General features: G+C 37.1%; 2 protein-coding genes across 3 annotated transcripts in view; one reads left to right on the top strand and one right to left on the bottom strand.

The window, feature by feature from the left end:
* Window positions 1-1,843: 1,843 nt before the first annotated feature.
* Window positions 1,844-17,527, top strand: LOC125854260 (protein SHORT ROOT IN SALT MEDIUM 1). Its single transcript, XM_049533756.1, has 21 exons — window positions 1,844-2,103; window positions 5,010-5,210; window positions 6,414-6,692; window positions 7,333-7,448; window positions 7,695-8,411; window positions 8,512-8,551; window positions 9,145-9,237; window positions 9,312-9,367; window positions 10,400-10,517; window positions 11,385-11,596; window positions 11,675-11,738; window positions 12,510-12,683; window positions 13,983-14,010; window positions 14,118-15,208; window positions 15,309-15,383; window positions 15,507-15,581; window positions 15,681-16,031; window positions 16,609-16,788; window positions 16,868-16,909; window positions 16,996-17,058; window positions 17,136-17,527. The coding sequence occupies exons 1-21, from the start codon at window positions 2,032-2,034 to the stop codon at window positions 17,220-17,222; spliced, it is 4,134 nt and encodes a 1,377-aa protein (XP_049389713.1). The 5' UTR covers window positions 1,844-2,031; the 3' UTR covers window positions 17,223-17,527.
* Window positions 17,528-18,455: 928 nt separating this feature from the next.
* LOC125854610 (uncharacterized) overlaps window positions 18,456-25,402 on the bottom strand; it is a 15,487-nt gene continuing 8,540 nt past the window's right edge. The window contains exons 4-8 of one of the 2 annotated variants that reach the window (XM_049534193.1): window positions 24,929-25,043; window positions 23,899-23,981; window positions 19,210-19,271; window positions 19,024-19,120; window positions 18,456-18,816 (exon numbers count right to left, since the gene is read on the bottom strand). In XM_049534193.1, coding sequence (XP_049390150.1) covers window positions 18,760-18,816; window positions 19,024-19,120; window positions 19,210-19,271; window positions 23,899-23,981; window positions 24,929-25,043 — 414 coding nt within the window. In that variant the 3' untranslated portion in view covers window positions 18,456-18,759. The remainder of the gene's footprint in view (window positions 18,817-19,023; window positions 19,121-19,209; window positions 19,272-23,898; window positions 23,982-24,928; window positions 25,044-25,402) is intronic. The other variant, XM_049534194.1, reaches the window with a different exon arrangement.

Genomic DNA, 25,402 nt, shown 5'->3' with positions numbered 1-25,402 from the left:
TTAAAAAGTTATAGTTTAGTTCACACAATTGACTATCTTATATGTGAATAAAATTAAAGCTACATATACGTTGCTCAAAGCAATAATATATATATTAGAATTGGTAGTTTTGTAACAACGTTCTGAGTACAACACTAGCTCATATGTTATATGTGTAGGCAATTTTTTTTAGTGATTCTATTCTTATCCTTAAACCTTTTCTCAAAGATTCTTCCATTCCTTTCGATCCAGATAGCATGACCTACTTTAGTGTATACCAATCTAAAGATTGAATCATGTTGTGATTTGCCTCTGACATTCAGAATAGCCAATCAAGGTGTTGTTCTCAATCTGTCCACTTGCATTTGCAATCCGTCATTATTCTAAATCGAATAATTTGTGTATAGTGGTAGTCTAAAAAAGATGTGCTCTCTGGTTTCATCATCTCCTTTGCACATCACACATTTAGGTTCCACTAATTGCAATCCCCCATCTTCTCAATCTATCCACAATCATCGTTCTTCTATGTAACATCGACATATTGTAAATATGACTTATGGCCGTGCACAATTATGAAAGATGAGAGGCTTTTATAGTACTCTAGGTTGGTCACCCATATTGAGGAGGTAAAGTTGTCGAATCCCTGGATATCCGATTCTTAATTGATTCTGTCACATAACAATGTTGTCCCTAACTTTAAGATTTTTTCCTACCATCCAACATGCTTGATTGAGAATTTCTATATCCTGTACCAATCTGCCTTTAGTATAGTAAGTATGTATCAACCTAATCCACAATTTGTTTTGTTTGTGTGTTAAGTTCCAGCACATTTTGCAAGAGCATATCTATTTCATTGTTGTAGATTAGTTACATTTAGGCCACCAATAGATTTGGAGTACATACTCTAGTCTAATCATATATAGCTCATATAGTATCCATCTACCAATTTGATGATCTTGCTAGGAAGTATGAAAAGTTGAGCCCAATAGGATTGTATATCAAAGATGACAATTAGAATCAATCATACCTTGTCTATATAAGATAGTTTCTTGGTTGTCCATAAAGACATTTTTACTATAATCTTATTAATAAGTGGCTTCTAATGAATGAAAGATATTTTCCTAATTGACAATGATATGCCAAGGTATTGTAAGGAAGAGCGTGAATCATGATTGCTTCAGTATGTTCTTTTTCAATATGAACCATTTTCTAATATACAAAACTTTTCCCCAAACTAGTTTATAATCCCGATGCTTTAGAAAAATCCTCAAAATACTTATGTAATTTCATCACAGAGAATAAGTCACCTTTTTAAAATTGTAAAATATTATTAACAAAGCTAATATGGGTAATTCCCAACTTTGAACATCTTTGATGGTGCTGAAAGGTTCGGTCCTTGCTCAGACCATCAAAACCGCTACTTAGATACTCCATAATGATAGAAATAAGATAGGAGATGACCGGTCCCTTTGCCTTAAGTCTTTAATAGAAACAAAAATTGAAATACACTAAAAAGATATATATATATATATATATATATATTAAAATTAAAATAAAATCTGAATGCACAAATCAAAATAATCATTTTTTCGTTGTGGTCATTATTTTCTTTACATGAAGTCGAGACGTTCACTAGATAAATAGTACTCAAACATATTATTGTCATTCATGTTTACTATTACACCGTGGTTCTCAAGTCAACAAATTGTCCGTCACTAAAGTGTATAAAAGGTCAACATGATATACGGCCAGATCATCCGGGTGCAAATATTTCCTGACACCCGCGAAGCAGCAAATTACCAAATATTATTTCTTTTTTTTCTGATAAATAAATATCAGTAGGGCTTTTACCCCCAATCTTTTACATTTATAGTTAATAAAGAAAACCCTTAATTTCCGCCGCAGCTCCGCCGTAACGCAGCGGCGTCCTTCTTCTTCTAATTCGCCGGCACTAGAAGAAAGAAAAATAGCTCAGTTATTTGATGTTGCGAGTCTTTAGATAGCTGTATCAGTTTGTTTCATTTTAGTTGTTAGGGTTTTTGGTGGTCGAAGATGTATCCTTCTCGAGGAAGTAATGTGTATGGCCAACAATCCTACTCTTCGCAACCAAGCTACGGCCAAAATGTGAGTATTTTGTTTTTTCTTTGTTTTGTTATGTGTTACTTTTGTTGTTGTTGTTGTGTAATTAGTGTGGTGTTGCAATTGAAATTTCATCAATCAATTTAGTTATGAGAAGTGAGAACTCATTTTAATCCTCCTTAATTTTAAAATGCCGATTTGAGTTTGTCAAAGTTGAATTGTATGTTATCTTAATCTCACACTTGTGTATACTAATTTTTAAGGTTAAGTTTAGGTGCCATATGTTTGTGTGGTATCATAGTCAGGTTCATTCCCGTTTGGGGTCCGGGCGGTAAGGGGTGTTAAGTGTGTTAGAGTTTCACATTGGTTGGAGAATTGACGAGTGATTTGCTTATATGGACTTGGGTAATGTTCCACTCGCGAGCTTGTTTTTAGGGTTGAGTTAGACTTAAGTGTCATATATGTACACACTAAAAAAACAATAATTAAAATTTAATCCCCGTTAGTTGAGTTAATCACGAACTTCAGTAATCTCAAATTAGCATACAATAAAAATAATTATAGTACAAAGAAAGGGGTACTCATATTCAATATATATGTAATATTTAAAAGGTAACCAACTACTCAAACATAATATTGATATAAACTTTACCATTAGAATTCTAAATATTTCTGGACATGAAGGCGAACTTAGTGAAGGAGAACTAGAAGATGAATCTGAAGTGGCTTGAGCCTTGAAAAAATTCGTGATTATACCGACTTTCACTTCACAATTTCAACCTATTTAAATGCAAAAATTGAATTTTAAACAATAGCTAGAATCCAACAATGGTCTGGAAGTATGTTCGGAACCAACAACCTTCTTGGTATTGGGTGCTGTCTAAATTTAATACAACAACAACAAACCTAGTGTAATCCCACAAAGTGTACACATACCTTACCCCTACCCTGGCAGTAGAGAAGTTGTTTCCGGTAGACCCTTGGCTCGATGAAACACATTTTAAAGCATTTCGGATAAGGAAACAGCAAAAACCATCTAAATTTTCTACAAGCTTTAATGAATTTCTCAATATAAATACAAGGACTGGGTAAAAGCTACGCATTCATGGGAACCCATTCTCGACACTGTCCGCTCCTGCTCTATGGATCCTTTCATTTTGCTGTGTTATTTCCTTTGCTATATCAGCATTGAATTTGTAATTTTTTTGAGATTGGGAACTGTTTCTATTTCTTTAAATCAGTACATGGGTTGTACTGAAACCATATTTACATAATGAACTCTAAAGGCACTGTCCTATCCCTATAATGAGTCTAAAACATCAATGATAGAGACAGTGTCATTAGAGTAGATCTGATTACACCAAAAACACAAAGTTAGAATACAATTCAATTTTACTTGCTGCATATTACTCTCCCTATTCTCAAAAGCTCTAAGATTTCTCTCTTTCCAGACAGTCCACCAAATAGTAGCAGGAATGATTCTCCAGTTGCTTCTGTTCTTTGCTTGTAATCCTGCTTCTTCCCAACTGTATAAGGCCTCTGCAATTCTACCAGGCATGACCCATGAGATGTTTTTGAGCCTTAGGAATAGACTCCACAATTGGCCAGTGACCTTGCACTGGATGAACAAGTGATAGACTGTTTCTGCAGTTTCCCCACAAAAAAAACATCTTGAACACAGTGTAATACCCCTCTTCATCAAATTCTCCCGTGTCAACACAACTTCCTTAGCCAGTAACCACACAAAACAGGCCACTTTGTATGGGATCTTGGCCTTCCAAATGTGTTTTCAGGGCCATTTGGATGCCTGCATAATTGGGTGGTTCAACTTCCTATATGCTGTACTTACTTTAAAAGTCCCAGTACTGGTCCCCAACCACTGCAATCTGTCTTTCCCTGTCTCCAAGCCACTAAATTGTTCTATGACGCTGAAGAATTCTGTAACTCTTGGAATTTCCCAATCATTGAGGTGCCTTCTAAATATAATATTCCACCCATGAGGTGTCCATAGTTCAGCTATTGTATTTTGTTGCTGAAGAACCAGAGTATGTATGTCCGGGAAAAGTGTCTCCAAATTTCCTGCTTCATGCCAATCCTTCTTCCAGAATCTAGTTTTAGCACCATCTACCACTTTAATCTTGGTGTTTTGTTTGAATTCATCCCATAGTGATCGGATGGATTTCCATAAACTAATACCATAGGGAGTGGTAACTTCCTTTGTCATCCAATTGTCACTTTCTTCATATTTTGCTTTTATGACTGAGCCCCATAAATTCTGATCATCGTTGGAATACCTCCAAAGCCACTTCATTCTCAAAGCATTGCTTTGATTCTTAAGGGTCTTGATCCCTAAACCCCCAACTCTCTTGTCATTGATCACTTTTTTCCATTTGACTAAGTGGTACCCCTTCCTTTCCTTGTTTCCGTGCCACAAAAACTTTCTCCTGATGCTATCCAACCTATAAAAAAAAAAAAGAGTTTGTAATTGTAAAATGCTAATGCCGGATCAATTGTTTATTGCCTTGGACAAACTCTGAACGAACAATGCAAAAGTACAAATATAGGTGGCTCCATGACTGTATTTAGTTGAGACTGTAACAGTAAAAACTAAGTGATTTTTGAAACAATGATATTGTCGTATATCAAATGAGAAATGAGATAGGCAGGAGTATTGAGTGTGTAAATGGTGATCATGAGAGTCAGATTGTAGTTGGTCAAATTTTTCGACTTGCAGATCAGGTGCTGACAATAATAAGGATTCTCAGCTGTAGTCCATTGTGTTCTGAACTAGCTTTTATTTATGGATAGCTTTTTCCATATACCACGGTTGCATAAATTCATTCTAAAGTAGCTCTTGATAAACATTTATGAATGACAAAACTCTTCTATTGTATAGTTTTCGGTACTATGTTCATGCTTGTAATTTTATATCATTTTCTCTGTTCATCTAGTTGGGACATGGTTACTCCGAGAGTTCTGCTGGAGGGCCTGAGAGGTCCTCTCAGCTACCTACAGGTTCACGACATTCTTCGATGTTAGGAACCCCCCAAGATGCAGAAATGAATCCTTACACAACTCACAGTCATCATCCATCAACAGCACCTAATTATGGTGGGCAATATAGCTCTGTGTATGGTTCAACTGCTCAGCAGGTCAGCAGATTCTTCCGCACTGTATATATTCTATTTGTATGGTATGTTATCTATTGCCGAAACTGTCTGAAGAATGAAATATTTCCATAAGCGGTACAAATTCTGGTGTTATATTTGGAGGGTTACCTTGTATTTCTTGTGATGTGGACTTGGTGTGAGTCTAATAGCTTGTTTGCCCAAGCTTAGCTTATTTTGAGAAGTGCTTTTCAAAGTACTTTTGATGAGAAACAGTTTGTTGTTGACTAATCAATCTGAAAAGCACTTTTGAGCAACAATTAATGTTTGGTCCAATTTTTTTTTTTTGAGATGGTAACATATGTTTGGTCTACTCCTTTAAAATGTGCTTCTAAGCTATGTTGCTCAGACTTTGACCAAACACCTCAACTTTGAAAAAGCATTTTTTTTTTAAAAAGGTACTTTTACTGAAGTTTGGCCAGGCAAAATATAATTCTTCTACCATCATGAGAGAGGAAAGACCTGCTCGTAGTACTCAATTAATCCAAACTTTAGCCTGTGTGAATTTTATCTGGATCCTTGTTTTGTTGTTTGAACGAGTTTAATATGTCGATTGTTTCTGTTTGCATTTCTGATAGTGTAATTGGATATATTTGCAAATGCTCACAGTAGTGGTAAAGCTGTTAGAGTAGGTGAATTTTTTCGTCTTTTTCACACAATTGGATGTTGATGTTTAAGGTTTTACCAGTTGGCATGCCAAGAAATGTGATATTTTGCTCTGCAATATTGCCGTGTTGCATTTCAGAGTTAAACCATTTGGAAGATAATCTCACCCTTGAGCATGTAGCTTCTTTCTTTGCATGGCTGTTGCCAATAAAATCCTCATTGTTCACCACTAGCCAGTGCATGCCTTGCATGTCTGTAGATGTGTGTATATGTAAACAAATCGTTGCATGCGCACACTGCTTTTGGTATAGCCTGTGTTGCACTGTCCATAGATTTGACCATCTCATGGACTTGTTTCACAAGTGGGATATTCAACAAAATTTTCATAAGTGTGCTTTCTTCCTTTTCCACCAATTTCAATGATTGGGTCTATAAAACTTCTACCATGTTTAATTTATTAATGCTTGCATTGTGTGTGTGTCGCTTTTTGTGTGTTTCAGTTAAGCCTTTTGCATTATCAACTGTTTAATTTTCTGATCATGAGTATAAAAGCTTGTCTCTCTACATCTCTTTCATATGCAGATGCCCACAATTGGTGGAAAAGGATCTGGATCATCAGCTTTGGAAAGTCGTAGCGGCTTTGGTGTGGATTCGCCAAAGTTCACAGCAGGTGACTACGTTTCATCATCCAGCCATGGATATGGTCATAAGGCTGAACAGCAATACACTGATAGGGTTTCTGATTATCCAACCCTTGATAGACGATATGGTGAACGGCACAACTCTTATGTGGGGAGAGATCTGACAAGTGAACAACCCAATCGATATTCTGATTCAATTTCTTTTGGTAATAAGCATCAGGTGTGGTTTTTACACTTGGCCTTCTACCTTTTTCAGGAACTCTTTTGACTGTTACCATCACCCTGGACACACCATGAGCACCTGCACATGAGATCGCAATACCATTGATGGTCATAATATGGATTGTGATTGTTCCCTTGTATAAATATATGCAATAATTACCAATTTTTTTTAAAAATAGAAATTCTGAATGAGCATTGGGAAGTTTGAGTTACCCAAACTTCTACCTGTTACAATTCCTTGGAGATTAACTAAACCAGAATACAAAGGAGCTGGATAAGAGAGAAGTTCATAGTCCATCCTAGACAAGATAGCCCCTTTAGAATGGAATGGGAAAAAAAGGGGTTTTGAGTGTAACAATATGTGTGGTGAATGGAATCATAGAAGTGGGTAGTTTATTTTAGGATGGTAAATATAGGATTAGTAATACTAATACAATGTAATAATTGGTTTTGTTTAAATCTTTCAGTAAAAATTTCCAGTTTGTATAATGAGGTTGAATGTTTTGGAGGTTTGAAGAGGAAAACATGTTGAGTAATACTGCTTCTTGTCGTTGTTTAGTACTTGTCTGTGTCTCGGCTAAATAATTTATTACTTTCTATGTGACCTCCTTTTTCCTAATGTTTTCCCCCATTGTTAGGCTGAAAGATATGAGCATATGGATCATGCATCTATATTACGACAAGAGAAAATGCGACAAGAGCAAATGCTGAAGTCTCAGGCATTGCAATCTGCATCCATTGATGGAGGATCTAGGTATGTACTCTAGTTCTATCTCAAAATTGTGTGATGTAATAGAAAAATGCTCTTTAGAACCACGTGATTGGTTGTGTTTAATTGTATTCTCCCTTACATTATCAGTATCTATACCTGGCTCTAACATGTAAATAGGAGTGATATACATCCTGTGAGTGAGAGCTTATATCTGTACACATCCTGTGCCCAACTTCTTACATGGAGCTATATGTCCTATTGCACTAAGTAGCAACAAATTTCTGGCAGACAAGCTGAATATCTTGCAGCAAGGAGTGCTGCTGTTCGTCTTGCAGCCCAAGATCCCATATCTTATAGTAGCAGAATCGACTCGGATCCTCGCACTTTATCAACGTTACCTGGATCATTACTTCCTGGGCAACATGCTCCTTCTATCCTAGGAGCCGCACCGCAAAGAGCTGTTGAGGATGTCATGTATGTTCAAAATTCTACGAATCCTGGTTATGGAGTGAGCCTGCCTCCAGGTAGAGACTATGGGATAGGGAAGGGACTTCATGCAACTTCCGTTGACTCTGACTATCCTAGCAGTGTGTTGGCACGTGCTGGTCACTCAAGGTTTGATGATTATAAGGATGACAGGGTTGTCTACTCTCGGGAGCTTGAACGAAGGGAGAAAGATCGACACTCTTCACGCGAGCGAGCGAAAGATCGAGAAAGGGCGAAAGATCGAGAAAGGGAACGGGATCGAGATCGGGAGCGGGAACGAGAACGAGAGCGAGAACGAGAACGAGATAGGGAACGAGAACGACAGCGACAAAGAGAGCGTGATCGTGAACGTGCTTTGGAACGTAAGGAGAAGGAGAAAGATCATGAGCCCAAACGTGGAGCTGAAATAAAGCATGACCGAACACCTCCCAGGAGTTCCAGGGACCGACGAGGTCCCTCTTTAACCAAGGACAGTAGATCTACACGACAAGAATCTCCACGTCCTGAAGCTTTGAATAGGTGGATTTTATTTGGTTTTGTCCTTCTATGGTTGTGTGTGTTTAGCAGCTGCTATATATTGCAGCATTTGTAACTAACTTGGTGTTCTGTCATGCTGAAGGCGTCATTCACCTGTTAAAAGGAGAGAGTATTTCTGCAAGGTAAAACAAGAGCTTAGTGCTTGAATCGTTATTATCCCTCTACGTGGTTCTGCTTTCCATGTGGGAATGAAGTGTTGTGAGGACCTCTTAGTACTTTAAACTTCTTGATAACCATATTTCATGGACAGAGACTAATCAAGTTACTCATTTCTAAAAACCTATCCAGCACAATTGGGCTATTGGCTTTTTCAATTATCATGTCTTGCAACAAGCTCTTATTTTGAACCATCGTCAGTGTCAGATATTTTGTCCCTCCTTTTCCTTTATCTTCTTGCTGGTCTCCTATGCTCTCTTCCATCTTTCCCTCCGGATGTTGCTGTCCGTGATGCTCAAGACATGTAGTTTCTGCAAAGAATTGTGGTGTTCTGTTCTATCTGTTCCTTCCTTGGATCCTGGAGACTGTTGATCCTTTTCTGTACCATCAGAACTTGTCATCGTTATCTTTTTGGGATGATAGTTGTCTCTCTTTTTTAATAATTTTTAAGCTGCCTTTATTTGAATGGTTGAATTTTGGGACTTGAAAGACTGCTTCAATTATTCAACAGGGATATCTAATGATTACCATTCTTATACATTTATTGTTGTTTTTGCAGGTTTATTCATCCAGTTTGGTTGAAATTGAGAGGGATTATCTCTCACTGGATAGGCGGTATCCTAGGCTTTTCATATCTCCAGAATGCTCAAAGGTTTGCCTTCTCTTTCATTCAGCTAATTTTATGTGACAATATCACGTGACATCACTTTTTTTTTTTTGCTGTAGGTAGTTGTAAATTGGCCAAAAGGGAATCTTAAGCTTTCTTTTCATACTCCTGTCAGGTAATAAGTCGTGATACCCTTCCCTTTTATGTTTATTTATTTCATATTCTATTTCTGTTATTTTGCACTATAGTATTCTATTTGGTATTGGAACATCTGATTTTCAAAAGAATATTATGTCTCTCAATGATTTTTGAAATGATCTATTCCTTTGGAGCCACAGCTCTAACAGATGCTTTCTCTACCCCCACCCACACTTAATCTGGTGTAATTAATTATTATGTAGATATGGAGTTTTTCTTTCTCAAAAAAAATACTAGGTAGATATTAGAGATGACAATGGGCAGTGCGGGGTGGGTTGAGCTTAACCTGGAAAAACTCTTAACCCGCCCTGCCCTGCATAACAATTTTTTTTCATTTTCAACCCACTCCACTCAGCCCCGCCCCGCATGAACTTGCCCCACATAATTTGTTTTCAATATTTTCTTTCGACACTAGTAACATTTTTGTTTTCAATATTTTCCTTGTTAATTAAGTTTGATACTAAAAATAAAATTCATAAAAATAAATTCATTTTCTTATTTAGTTATATTAATTTAATAGATAATGACTCAAAAATTTATTTTTGAGGTCAACTGGGAAGCATGTAAGAAACTGTATTAGTTTTGATTGAACCATTTTCATTCACTATCTTGAATATCTTAATAACTTTAAAGAAACTTTCAATTGATATTAGTTTGAATAAAAAATACTAATGAATTTGTCATGAGATTTGTGTATTCTTACTCGTGAAGGGTGCTCAATCACTCTTATAGCTTGTAAAAAATTAAAATTAAGTTTGAACCCACATAAAACTGCATAGACCTGCAACGCGCCCTGCCCTGCCCCGCATTAGTTTCAAAAAGAATTACTTCAACCCGCCCCGCATCTGCCCCCGCCCTGCACAACCTTAAAACCGCCCCATTGCCGTCCCTAGTAGGCATGCTGTTTTGCTTTCTCAAAAAATTAATTGGTAGATATGCAGTTTTGATTCTTTGAAATCTGTAAGATGATGGCTGGTATGACACTATCACCCTTTTCATGATGGAACAGTTTTGAGCATGATTTTGTTGATGGAGAGGCTGCAACAGCGCTGAAACGGCTGTCATCGAAACCGTCTGCTGGTGACCCTGAAAAATCAGAACCTGGGATGACTATATGGAATGCTAAGGTTTTTATGAAGATATACAAATTGCTTTAGAACCTGTCCTTTCCTCTTCCTTGCCTATGAGAATTCTTAAGTTAGCATTTGTTTGAGATGCTATCATGATATTATAAGTGGTGGTCAGATATAACTCATATAAGAACCGGTAGAAGTTAATGGTGGGGTACTGTTCTGGGATTTCAATGTCAATAACACTGAAGTTTGTTAGTTTTATCATCAGAGAATAGGTGTCCTCTTTTCTTGCTTTTGTTTTAGAACTTCGCTGAAGAGAATCTTAACTGAAGTGGTGAGTGTTTCTGGTTCATGGTTGTTATATAACAATTAACCGTCTGTACTCCTGAGTTTTGGGCATCTTTGAGAGTAAATTGGTTGTCTTAATTGTGGATTTTTAAGAGGATGAAAGATGTGATAATGTCTGTACTCCTGAGTTTTGGGCATCTTTGAGAGTAAATTGGTTGTCTTAATTGTGGATTTTTAAGAGGAAGAAAGATGTGATAATTGCATTTGGTCTTTATAACTACTAATATAGGTGATAATTGCAATAGTCAAAATTTCCCTTGCTCCTTATTGTTGCCAGTATTAATGCTCCTGAACAGACTTTGTTCAACTTGATTAGATTGCAAAGCATAGACCTCATGAAATTAGAACCCTTGCACTGATTTTCTTTTCCATTGCTGCCTTCTATCATCTATATGCTATATGTTCAAAGATGACTAGCAAGTTGGTTTTGTATTTTCTAATGTTATAGTGGAAGCACAGTATTTATGCAATGGTGTTTCTTCCGTTATGATATGTACCTTCTTATCCCAATGCACTCTCTACATTGTGCTAAAATATTTCTAATGGTTGTCATTTTTATTTTCTGATATATAGATGATTTTGATGAGTGGGCTCAGCAGAAATTCTCTGGAAGAGTTGTCATCCGATCGAAACTATGATGACCGAATACCTCACATGTGCAATATGCTTAGGTTTGCGGTTCTTAAGCTGGAAAATTCTTTGATGACTGTAGGGGGGCAGTGGGATAGTGTTGATGGTGGTGATCCATCATGTGATGACTCCGCTTTGATTCAGACAGCTCTTAGGTTTGTTAATCACATTCCTCTACTATTGTGATTTACGTTTTTTTTCACTAACCCTACTGATAAAACTCTTGCTATTAGACATGCAAAGGACATAGCTCATCTTAATTTGAAGAACTGCCAGCAGTGGAACCGTTTTCTTGAGGTAATATCTGCCTGTAGGGGTATCTCTGCCCTCAGTTTATTCTACCTTACATATTTAAAGCAGGACTCTCCCCTTTTTTTGGCAAGTAAAACGATTTTATATACCAAAAGCAATTAGAACTGTACAGGGTATGCGATGGTACAACCACCAAATGCAGCAAGCATCAAAACAATATTACCTCTCAACTATTACAAATTGTGCCTAACTTTCAACCTAGCTGTTCTCAGGGGTAAAAATTTAATCTTAAGAGGGGCTCCTGTTAACTATGCGTGATAAGATCCTCTGAACACTACCTCTTGGGTCATCTTCCTGATTACCTTCTGGGATTTGCTTTTCATTGCCTTGAACACATAACTATTCCTCTCGATACACACATAGTAGACACAGTCAGCCAAGGTCATTTTATTGATAGCATCAGCTGCTCCATTGCCTCGTACATGGTTATGTGCCCACTCTAATTCTTCTGTCCAAGTCAACATTTGTCTGTCTATACCCAACCACTGGAGGAGTTTGGACCATATTGTAGTAGCCTTTTGTCAACTTTTAAGTTTCATTACATTTTTAGTTCATTAGCTTCCCTTTTCCCCCTTCTGCGGTCCATGCTATTGAGATGGCTCATATCATAAAAAAATGTTTTGTATTTTCCAAGAATTGTAGGTGGCAAACTCAAGCCAAGAAATAGTTATCTAATCCGAATCACAAAAGCTTAGAAATTGCTCGCTATTAAATTTATAAAGTATTGAAGATAATTTATTTTTTGATGCTTGGCAGATACACTATGAAAGAGTTGGAAAGGATGGGCGGTTCAGTCATAAAGAAGTCACTGTTTACTTCGTCCCAGACTTGTCTGAATGCCTCCCTTCATTAGAATCATGGCGTGAGCACTGGTTTACTAAAAGAAAGGATATTGCTGAGAGAGAAAGGGAACTTGCTCTGAGTAGAGAGGTCTGCTTGCTTAAAGTGCTAGTACATTTCTTGTACCTTCAACGAAAAATTCTCTCTATAAGTTTTGACAAATATGCTCCATTTGTTTTATTAAGAAAGGTATTTATTGCTTTATATGACACCAAGCCGGTGCAGTCTAGTGGGCCTTACAAAAGGAAAAAGTGAGTTAATGAATTGAGAAGATCTATCAATTTGTCTCTTCCATTTATGTCCTGTAACTGACATCAAAGAGCTAGACAGTGAATTACTTGATCCTCATCAACTCTCCTTCCAACAAAGACCCTTTTATGTCTCTTAACTCCGAAACTGCCCACCAAATGGCTTCAGAATGGTATTCCTCTGTGTCACTGGAAGAGTGAATCTTTTGTTGTTTCTGGCATGCACCACTCATCCACTATACATTTAAGTACATGCATAATACCTGGATCCTTATCAAAGAGAGAGAGAGATAGAGAGAGAGAACTAGCATCTTTGTGGCCTTTCTTCACTAATGTTATCTGTCGCAATAGCAATACACCTCTACTTTTATAAGCCGTACTGAATCAGACAGGACTATGTGCCTCCAACCAAACACTGCACTTTGTGGGATGCTTTATTTCTCAACTCTGTTTCTTTTTCCAACATGTGGTTGCTCTTGGCCTTTCCCTACTTGTGTCTTGTTGTGACTTGTGATTGTAGTCATATCTTAGGTATATAGCAGCTGTAGGGGGGTTTCAATTCCAGAATGTCAATTGCTCTTTATCACCTTTATCCACAGAGAAATTTTCCTCCTTGCTGAACCTCAACAGCCATTTGGCCAGTGAGCTGTTATTTGGTCCCTCATGCTTCTTACACTAAGTGTCTCCTTTCTTTTTTCTTTTTTTTTTCTTGTTTTTTGATAATCGAGAAAGGCTCTCCCTTGTCATTTTCTCCCACTCTTAAGTTTGTATGTCCTTTCTGTGCTGATTTGCCATTTTAAAACTTCCTCCCTTCATCTTCCTCTCTACTTCGTCCAAAAAGAATGGAATTGTCAGAGCACCATGTTCAACACATAATTTTAATTTCATATTTTCTTTTTGGAAGACTGTTTAAATAGTTTGAAACTGCATAGAAATACTAAACACACACACACATATGTTTGAAAACAATCATAAACTAAGGATAAACTCTTTGATTCCTATAATAGCAATATCCAGTTCTTTTGGGACAGAGAGTAGCATTTTTCTTTCTACTTTTATGTGTCCTTTTCATTTACTTTAGTCTCAGATGGTACATTAATGGTTTTGCTTGCTGACCTGTTAAATTATTTGTTTGATCTAGAAATCCGGTGAGAAGGAAAGCGTGAAAGGTAAGATATCTGAAATTTTGGTGCATCAACTTCTTTACCTGAGAATCAATTGTGGTTCATTTATTCATTTTGGAATTCAATAACTGAAGAGTATCAGCATCTTACAGATGCTAAGAGGGGTCCCAAGTCAGAGAGAAACTCTGCATCTGAACAGTCTGCAGAAGCAAGCAAGAAGGAGAATGATGGCAAACTGAAAGAGAGTATAGCTGATAAAGAAGGGTCTAAGAAAAAAGGTGGAGAGAGTAAACAACCTCTTGAAACTGGTAAGGTGGGAAATGATAATGCTGAACCGAATCCAGCTGCTATTGAAACAGATGGTAGTGCAAAATCAGTTAAGAAGAGAGTTATAAAAAGAATTGTTAAACAGAAGATCTCCAATAAGAAAGATTTGGAAACCACAGAGAAAGTGAATGAGAAGGTGGATAGTAAAGAAACTGGGGATGGAAATATGGGCACAGAGATTGCTTCTCCCCAGGTTGGAGCATCTGCTAACCCTCCAGTTAAAACTTTTATAAGGAAGAAAATTGTTAAGAAGGTTCCTGTGGTGAAAACTCCAGAAGAAGATGGGATGAAACCTCCTGATGTGGAAAGTGTCAAGGAGGTGGAATCTTCGGAAGATAAGGGGAATAGTAAAACTGATGGTAATAGTACTTCTATCAAGCAGGATGCTGTTGTGAAGAAATTAGTTAAGAGAAAAATAATTAAGAGGGTTCCCAAACGAAAGGCAGCAACTACAGACACCAACAATGGAGCCACTGGTGTTGCTAGTCTCAAAGACGATGTGAAAGAGGAGAAATCAGTTCAAGCTGAAAGTGAGGTGAAAAATGTGGGTGATAATAATGCAGAAACTGCAGAGAATGTGAGTGTTGTCAACCAAGAACAGAAGGTTAGCCCCAAAACAAAATCAAAAATAGCTGGCGTGAAGCAAGAAACTAAAGAAGAAAAAAAGACCAAGGAGTTAAATCTTGCTGGGTCCAAGAAAGAATCCGAAGCAGACAAGCATAAGAGTTCTCAAAATGATGACCTTTTAAAGCTTAAAGGAAAGGAAGGCCCCAAAGAACAAACAGGAAAGAAGGATCAGGATGAGAAAATCCTTTTGAAGAGCAAATCAACGAAAGAGATCAAAGAAAAGAGAAGTGAAGATCCTCCTCGGCACCCTGGATTTTTTCTTCAAACAAAAGGGAGCAAGGATATGAAGGTAGGTTGAATCAGAATCACTTGACTGTTCAAGTTGGAATAAATGTTTTATCCTACTGTTTGCATGAAATAACTATGTTGGTGCGTTCCTATGCTTACAGTTGCGGTCATTGTCTCTTTCATTGGATTCTTTGTTGGATTATACTGATAAGGATATTGAAGAGTCGAGATTTGAGGTATACCCTTCTTGCTGGAAATCACAAACTTGTCCTATGATTTTACTAAATCATCATCCGTGAATTGATTAATGTACTTTTGATCCAATTGGATTGCGTCACCTTTTGCTATTTCTTTTGCAGCTTTCACTTGTTGCGGAATCCCTGTATGAAATGCTTTACTATAACATGGCTTCTCGTCTCTTAACTTTTCTTCAGGTTTGTGCAAGTCATTTTATTCAGTTAGTTCCCTGTGAAATGGTATTTCTGTTGCAAGTTCTTATCTAACACTTGCCCATTATGTTACTTCTATAATAGAAATTGCGTTCTAAGTTTTTGATCAAGCGAAACCAGCAGAAAAGACAGAGAGAAGAATCATCCAAGAAGATAAGTGAGGGAAAATCAGCCAAGCGTGCAAAGAAGACAGATGAACATATGGAGGATGGCAAATCTACTAAAACTGAATCACATGGCAAACATGATCAAGAAGATGAAAAATTGTCTGTCAAGGAAGAGGCTACTTCGCTAAATAATGCTGAAGAGACAGTGACACCAGATGAAAATGCAAATGATGACTCTGAGATGGATGAAGATCCGGAGGAAGATCCAGAGGAGGAGTCAGAAATGCAAGACACAAGCCCGCAGGATGGCCAGGCTAAGGAGGCAAAGGTTCTGTCTCTCTTGCTACCACTTAAAATTTCTTTTATGTTATGTTTTCTGTGTACTTGGTTATGTTTGGAATTTGCTGTTTATTGGTCTAATTTAGCAAGAACATTGTGGGTAAATATAAGTTTCAGTAGGTATTTTTAGTTTCTTATATATTTCTATCAGTCTTATATCATTGACTAAATTAGCAATATGAAGAAACACTACCATGCATCTACTTTCAAAAATATTTTGGATATTCTGGTACAATTAAGACTCAATAGAGGATTGGGATAGTGTAGTTTATGTAGAAGTTTTTTTGCCTACACAAGGATACTTGTATATTTTTGTCATTGGTGAATATTAACTTTATTATTATAAGCTTATCGGTGAAATAAAAGAGGTCATTGCTAAACATTGATCTATGTAATATAATTGTAGTGCCACTACAAATTGTATATGTTTTTTTCCTCATATTGAGGTGGACAAACAATAATTTGAACCCATTGATCGGGAAGTTGGTTTTGCGGCAAGGGTGTGGAAATGAAGAGACTAGATGTCATGTAGCATTTACTGTAATCTCATATGTTTCTGACTGTAGGAAAATGCCGAGGAAATGCAAACTGATGCTGATACTGGAGGTGAACTGTCTGGAAACGGCAAAGATGAAGGAGCTTCTGAGATAAAGCCAAATCTAGAATCAGGCAGCAAAGAAGTGACAACAAAGGTCGAGAAAAATACTAGAGCTACTCTGGGTGAGGTTAACAAAGAACTGTTGCAGGTAAGTTGCTGGTTTCTATCTTAATTTCTATTTTTCATTCTTTATGTTCTCTATCTGATGTCTTCTTGCTTTGGAACAGGCTTTCAGGTTCTTTGACCGAAACCGAGCGGGATATGTTAGGGTAAACAAACTGAGCTTGTCCTATTCCTCTCTCTCTTTCTCTTTCTTCTTGTTGTGTAGGGAACTGAACCATGTATGCTTTCTCAGGTCGAAGATATGAGATTAATCCTCCACAACTTGGGGAAATTCCTTTCTCACAGAGATGTCAAGGTTGGTTCATTTTGTATGTCCCTAGTACCTTTATGGGTTACTTTGCATGTATGCTGACATTAAAGCATGTCTCCCAGGAACTTGTGCAAAGTGCACTTATAGAGAGCAACACCGGGAGAGATGACCGAATTCTCTACAAGAAGTTGATCGACATGAACTTGTGAAGTTCGTTGCAGGATTAGTTAGTGGATTATTATCAAATTTCAGTGCTGCCTTTTCAATGAATTGTTTAATGGTGAACAAACGATGCCCTAGAATAGACTTGAATTATTGGCTAGTGATTAAATAATCTAAAACCGAATCATTACAGAATAGTTGATACTCGTGCAAAGTATTTTTCATAGTGGCCATTCAGTTCTTACTCAGTGTGCAATTTGGCTATCTCCAATATGACGATTATATTCTCTAGCCTATGCCAGACAGTGCACAAGGCAGGTGGAAGTTGCAGAATCTGCCCGTCTCTACGATGATATTCGTCTTTTAAACATATTACCCTCCGACTTATTTCCCTTATTGAGTTATGGTTTATCATTCTGTTGTTGTGTTGGTTGGGTTGGGGGTTGGGGGTTTGGGGTTATATCGTCTCGCGGTTATGGAGATGTTTTTGTTTTTTTGTCTTTGATGTAGGTGTGAGCAGGCACAGATTTATAAAGCATATAACTACGATCGAAATTTAGGTAGGTGAAAACAGCTGACGTGAGTGTGCAAATATAAAAATGGCGAACGCCTGTGTGAGCAGGCACAGTTTGTTGGTGAATCACCCTATATATATATGGTCAAAATGTTCTTTACGTGTATATATATATATATATATATATATATAGTAGACGATGAATCGTTTGGTAAAAATCTAGTCTCTTCTACTTGTCGAGTTTCTTAAACAGCATCAACATTCTTTCTACGTTTTTTCCCTTGCTACAAATACATCCCCTTATGTTAGGTATTCAATTCTGTATATACAGCACGTTCAATGTAGATATGTTCCTTAACGTGTACTTATTCTTATCGGCAAAGAACCTGAAAATGAAATCGTCTTTAATATAAAGTGCTTAATAAGTTAAAAAAAGCAAGTTGAACTAGAAATGAAATAGTCTTTAGTATAAAGTACATAACTCTTAGAGAAAAATCATCTTTAGTATAAAGTGCCTGGAAATGAAATCGTCTATAGTATAAAGTACTTAACTCCTGAAGTGGGACTTCTCATAGCAAATTCACCCTTTTCTGAAAACAACCAATACTTTAATTGCAAACTAGTTACGCTTGACTATATAAATCATTTACATCCATTCCGCTCTATTTGAGTTCATTTCAATCCAAATACTCAACAATTTGGTTTTTTTTTTACAGCAAATTTAGGAGAAAACAATGCAAGAAGCTGCAAAAAAGAAGAGAACATATTACAAAACTAAAGGATGATTCCGAAGTTATATATGTTTCTCGAATTTACAAACAGAAAGGTGAAACATGACCTTAAACTTCTAAGTGCATTATCTGATACAGATTTCGCCTGATATGAGATGACGAAAAAGGCTGTTATTTCCTGGTACTTCTTGCTCAGATATTCAGCTTCCGAAAATGGTTCAAAAACATTCGTCTCATTGACCTGGTCATGCAAGTACCGCCAGTTGTTTTATGCATTTACACTAAAAATTGTGCACTTACACTAGCCAATAATCCAAACTGAACACCGAGCATTCTCTATCAACAAGCTGGCTCCTGTTTCAATTGGATTCCGCTTCTGCAGCCAAACATCATTGGCTGGGGAAACAGAGAGATCAGCATTATGACATATCGCAAGAAATCTTGTGTAACATAGAAGAACATGGAGCATATTTAAGACGATCTCACAGATAGTGATATGGTGGAACTTGAAGAACCGATTCAATAAGACGCTGGATCAACTCTAGTGGTGTGGCATTAAGATTCAACATTGTAACTAAAAAAGGGTGTGAAAAGCAAGATCACCTGAGCTGAACTACGCGGGAGACTACTAGCGAGCTCCTCATTTAAGAAGACTGGAAGTGGTGGCATTTGGCTCATAATCCCTGGCATATTTTTCATTCTGAAATGACACAACAACAGTAGTATTATATGAATGGCAGGACAACCAAAAGTCAGCATGGTGGCAAATAAAAAGGATAGTAGAATTACTTATTTAAAATCGCAGTTAAATTGTTCTTCGTCTGGAAAAAGAGATCAACATTGTCCTGCAACTGCTCATTTACATAGTGACATCAGATATCAGAAAATATGCAAAATAGAAAATTGTAAGATGAGGAACATCTGTCAGTCTCCTCCGAAAGATGCAACAGAAACAGAAATAAACAACAACAAAAAAAAAACAGACAATAATCCATGAAGACGTAATTAAATGATTCCATCTTCTTTATTTTTACTTATCCAAGGATTTTATACACCTCATTCAATTCCCACATTAATTTTCCTTCTTAGTTCTATTACTTTAACAGTAAATAACAAGTATCACCATTCTCTTTGTACTCAAACTAAAAGGACTACCAGAGCTAACACAGAAAGGCCGACAAATGACAATGTCACTGATCTTTTTTATGACCTATGCTATACGCACTCTCAAGTCGTGGTAATTACCATTGCTATTTAAGGATCAGACTCATTCAAAGTCAATGTGGATACAGACAAAAGCTGGATATGGTTACAAGAGCAATTCAGAATTTTCTTAATTTCATTTTAGAAGAGTAGTACTTACTATTAAATTGGCCCCATCTTTTGTCGTTGTATACCTGTAATCTGATATTAATGAGCCTTCTTTCTTTTCTTGTTAGTGTTTTTATTGTTTATAAGTAGCACCCGTTTGAGGTGCTTTGCTTTATAATGTAAGGTAGTAAAAGCCATTTGAGGTGCTAAGTCGGGGTGCAAAACTTAACGAAGTTTACATTCCTAGAGTTTTCAGAAAATCCATATAGTTTTCCATGTCATTTAGATAACATTGTTTGATATACTTAACTTGGGCCAAGGGTCTATCAGAAACAGTCTCTCTACCTTCACACAAGGTAGGGGTAAGGTTGTGTTCACCCCACCCCACCCTTCCTAGACCCCACTTGTGGAATTACACTGCATATGTAGTTGTTGTTGCTGTCCTACATATTTTAGGCATTTAAAGCTAGAGCATGTCCTCCAAAGCATCTCTAGATTTCCTATTCCTTTCCTTCCCTGGGACAAAATCTTTTAGTTTCCCCAAACATTTTCTTGCAACACATCGAAAATCCATCACTGGCTTTGGCATGACCATTCCACCTTGAACATGAAAAAAGAACAGCACCTACCAATATAAAGAGATGGTTGACTGATTCACATCCAACCCACACATGAAATATCTATGGCATAACTCCTCTTCTTTCTTGTGGTTATCCAAACTAAGGACTGCTTCCAGCACTGTTGTTCAACCAACTACCTCCAAGAGGGCTGTAGCTTCTATTTAATTTTTGGCGGAACTGCTGACCATTTGCCAGGTGTGACCACTAGAGCAAAGAATGATTTTCTTTTGAAAATGGTAAAGTTGTATTGTATTCTTCAGCATTAAGGAAGTTGTACCAACTGCTCAGCTTCTTCTATACCCTCTTCTTTACACCAAAAATACTAAGTACTGATACAATTCTCTTTAATTTTCTGGATTGTGTTAGTGATATCCTGAAAGCATTTGTTGTTTCTCTCTCTCCATGTTGACCACCATATGTTTTTCTGAATCTTGCTCCCTCCTCTCCTTATCCAACAGATGAGTAGGTCAGCAGTGTGTTCTGGCATTGAGACATACTTAGAAACAGAGACCAGATCTGTGTTCTAATCTTTTTTTGATAAAAGTAACAGTTAGTCTATATTTATCCACAGGTATACTACCTCAAAAGTGTAGTTCCCCTCCAAAAGTGTTGTAGTTACATAGGATCCTATACCTACCAAGTTACAGCCAGTCTATAGTTGTGCTGATTACTTCTGAGCTATCTAAGACTACTTATTTACACCAAAAATAATACAGAGCTAAACATTTAAGCTTAAATCTTTGTATGTTGCTCTGCTTTCCTTCATGACATCTCTGGTTCCTCTCTAGCCATACTGTCCACCATATACATGATGGGACCATCTTCCATCTCTCCTCCTTTCTTCCTGCATTTCCATCTCTATTCCAGCACTTCAAAACCTCTTTGATCCTTCCTGGTTTCACCCATGTAATTTCTCTCATATTGGTGAACATTTGCCACAGCTGGGTTGTTCACTTGCAGTGTAAGAAGAGATGGTTGACTGTCTCTCCTTGCTCTTCACACAAAAAGCACCTGGAACACAGGTGAACGCCTCTTTTGTTCAGGTTCTCATGTGTCAAAACTGTCTCCTTAGCTAGCAGCCAAGTAAAACAATTTACTTTATAGGGTATCTTGGTTTTCCATATCATCTTCCAAGGCCATTCTACTTCCTCACTGCCAACTGTGTTGAGATCTTCATATGCTGACTTTACTGTGAAACACCCTTTGCTCCCCACATTCCACACCAGTGAGTCCTCTTCCTCAGACAGGTTACTAAATTGTGCTAGGGTAACCAAAAACTCAGTTATTCTGCACATCTCCCAATCATTTAAATTCCTCCTGAAGTGGAAATTCCACCCCTGATCATTCCATACAATGGAGAAACACATGATTGTTGGTTTCCTTCTTCTCCTTGCAAAAAAACATGCAACTGTGAATCTTTCAACTCTTTTCTTCGTCCATGCATATCAGGGCCTATACAATCAAATCCATGTTTTATTGACATAGCTGACTTCCTACTATCACCTTCCAGCTCTGGAAAACTTCCTGTCTCAGCTGTGGTCATTCTCTGAGGAGAAGATTTTTTAATTTTTAAAAAAATTGGTAATGGTATTCTTCAGCATTAAGGACATGCTGGGGACCTCCAAAAAGTTGCTAACAAGAAAAGGAGAGAAAAAGGCTAACTTTACACCAAAAATAAAAGAAGACAATAGATTTCTCTTTCACTTTCTGAATGGAATTTGTTTTATTCTCATAACATCTTCCATTTCTCTCCTTCCATATTGTCCACCAAATGCAAGCTGGGATCATTCTCCACCATTTCTTCTGGCTCTTACTTCCTCCTCTCCTAAACCAACAGCTCAGTAGGTCAGCAGTGTGTTCTGGCATAGTCCAGTTATTGTCTGTGAGTTTCACGAACATGGACCAAAGCTGGGAAATGACTTTGCAATGCAAGAATAGGTGATTGTTGGTCTCATCTGTCTCATTGTAGAGAAAACCTCTGGATACTATTTGTTGGCCCTTCTTCTTCAACACTTCTTGCATGAGGCATGCTCTCATGGCCACCAACCATACAAAACACTTCACCTTGGTTGATGCCTGACTTGTCCAAATTTGTCTCCACCTTGCCAAACTGATTTCTTGAAGAGATCCCACTTCCTTTCTGTAAAGCTTGTTCACAGAAAACCTTCCATCCTCAGTGTGTTTACAGTTCATTATATCATTTCTTGTGGACAGTCATGGTATAAAGTTATGAGGCGGAGATGTTCCATCCAATCACAACCTCCAGAAAAGAGGCCAATCTGGATATGTTACAAGAAATTCTCCCTCAATGCAACATACCTAACCACAATCTGTCCAAAATTTTACATTCCATTAGCAGCTTTATATCTAATATATATTTGAACACCTCCAGCTGCCTTGTGATTTTATCCAGAAACTCACACTGTGTGGGGTTGCAACTATTTTCAAGCACCACCGCCGCTCTTTAGCAACCTACCTCCCTACTTACACAGAGTGTAGGTCTATTTCCTGCCACTTCCTCATCAACCAGTATTGTGCTTTGAAAGGTTTTTGACACCAAACCCTCCTTTAGTCATTGGCTTAATTAACTATTCTCATTTAATAAGATGGTATTTGATGATATTTCTTCTCTCACAATTATCCTCAGACATTATCCAACCCATTGTGACATGGCCTTGTCACAATTTCTATATCTGTTTGGCCAAGTGAAATTCCATTTTTCGGAATCCAGAGCATGATTTCCACCAGGAGTTTGACTCTTATCATACCAGTATTGAGTAACTTTATTCACCCATTAGTGCCTTGATAGTTTCTGATAAAGGCTTCTTCCTGATCCCATGCATATCCTCATCCACCATACCAAATATTGACCCCTTGTTTCATCATTAATTTGGAAGAAACATATATAAATGTTAATCACAACTTCCTCATTCATCTTCATTCTTCTATCTGTCCAAACTGACCATTCAAATCAATTTTTTTTACTATGCCCTTCATATGATTTGGCAACATCATCTGAAACTTCACTGGTTGATTATTCCACTGTTTACACAAGCTTTTTCTCAATTCAGTCAATTGAAACCATGAAAATTCTGTCTGGTTGTGTGTAACGATTTCAAAAGATTTCTTGCCTCGAGGGGAAAAAATCTTCCCCTATCGAGATTTCCCCGTCTTCATGCAGCTCTTTTCTCATTAAACAAGATATGATCACACATGAGTCACCTTAGACAAGCTTATAATGCTGCCTGAATGAAACTTATGTTAGCACTAAAGGATCAGAAACGATGCTGCAGAATCACTAAATTGCCGCAGACAGAGCAAGACTTGTCCAGCTCTTTTCTTGTCAGTATTAACAGAGGCAATGTTTTTTTCCCCTGTTGGACTACGGCTATTAAAATACTACCCCTAGTAAATTTTCAGCAAAGTCATTTCCCATTTCAAGAAAACTATTGAAGTCCTTCAACAAGAAGTTCGCATCTTGTTTTTCTGATTCTCCCCCAATTATTTCATAAGTTTCATTCCATAAACAAGAGGTTGAGACTAATACCATGAACGTTGAGAGGTTAGCTGAAATTTTGTTAAGGGCCTGATTATTTTCTTCCAATAGACGCCTTGTTCCAAGTAATGCTGCTAAGCAACACAAAAACCAGTTAGACAATTAGAGGCAAAGCTGCATGAAACAACTCGAGATACAAAACCAAAAACACATAGGAATTTCACAATAGCATTAGCAGAAGCATAAGACTCATCAGTAATTTCAGCAAGAGTTTTACCAGATTATGCTACATGACATATTTCAGTGTTTGCATGCATAAATTGGTCAAACAACATATATTGGTAACGTGAGGAGAACCTCAAGGCATTGCACCACTCAACATCTTGAGGTGATTATGTACATAAATTATCGAATGCTCTAGATTAGTCTGCATATTCCTGTCAATTAGAACATTTTGACAGTTGTATACTTGCATTTGGAACACGTAAAAAATTTCACTCCCTGCCTCTACTTATCCATATAAATCCTGTTTCCCTAAATTAGGTTGCAAGAAAGTTGTGCAACCCACACAAACAGTTCAAATATGGTCAACTTGTAACATCCCAATTCTTCTTACTTTAAACTTCCTTTCCCATTCAAACAAAAACATGCAAGACAACCTTTTTCCATCTCCTTCACTTTATCAGGATAGTGGTTTCCAAACTAAGGATTGTGAATTGTGCAAGAAGAAGATAAATAACGAATTGTTATTAAGATTTAAGAGTGAATATATTGTCGTTAGATTTTATAACAGGAGAAAGAAGAAGATTAAAAAATGATATTTATATATTTTTCACTATAGCAGATTGCTGTTCATCTGATACTAGAATGAATAACACACACTTTCAACCAGAAACATTATCTAGTAGCATCAGGTATTATTAGGTAAGCAATTATCTGTTACAAGATAACTGAAGTAACATCATTTAAGTCAATTTCAGGAAACAGCTATTTATTTTGAGAGATCATAGAACAACTTTGTTTTCTGGTAAAAGGAAAATGGAGAAGAATATCTTCCTATTGATAAACAGGTGAAACTAACCTCCTGATGACAAAACATCACCATGGCCATGATGATTCGTGGAGAGAGAATATGGAGCCAACCTCATAAGTGAAGCAGATGCACTACTCATTGAGGACATTTCTGCTAAATTATCCTGAAGAAGCATGAAAAATGTAATGTTTTTCTTTCTTTATGATAAATTATGCATAAAGAAAGATGCATGTAGATAGAAACATACCAATAGACATAAACAGAGAGATGATTAGTGATTAACGTCATGAGTCATGACATACTGAAACTATGGCAGAACATATGAACTTCCGTCAAAGTAATTCCACTAATTCAGTTCCTAAAAGTAGAATTTACTAGTTCATTAGTGATCTGAAATGTGACCATTCAGAAATTTTCCTGCAGCAGAGGCAAAACTGATTGGCACATTCTACTAGATATGTAGACAATCATATTGCTCCTTCCCATTAATAGCAAAAAGGTGATGCCTCAGTAAAGAGAAGA

This window comes from Solanum stenotomum, chromosome 2 (genome assembly GCF_019186545.1).
Source record: "Solanum stenotomum isolate F172 chromosome 2, ASM1918654v1, whole genome shotgun sequence".
Classification (NCBI taxonomy): Eukaryota; Viridiplantae; Streptophyta; class Magnoliopsida; order Solanales; family Solanaceae; genus Solanum; species Solanum stenotomum.
This window is presented reverse-complemented; position numbering and strand designations above follow the sequence as displayed.

Excerpts from the sequence above, each read along its gene's own strand:
- LOC125854260 (XM_049533756.1), top strand. The coding sequence starts at position 2,032 with ATGTATCCTTCTCGAGGAAGTAATGTGTATGGCCAACAATCCTACTCT. Across the intron at positions 2,104-5,009 it reads AACCAAGCTACGGCCAAAAT|TTGGGACATGGTTACTCCGA; the intron begins GTGAGTATTTTG and ends CTGTTCATCTAG. Across the intron at positions 11,739-12,509 it reads AGTGGAACCGTTTTCTTGAG|ATACACTATGAAAGAGTTGG; the intron begins GTAATATCTGCC and ends GATGCTTGGCAG.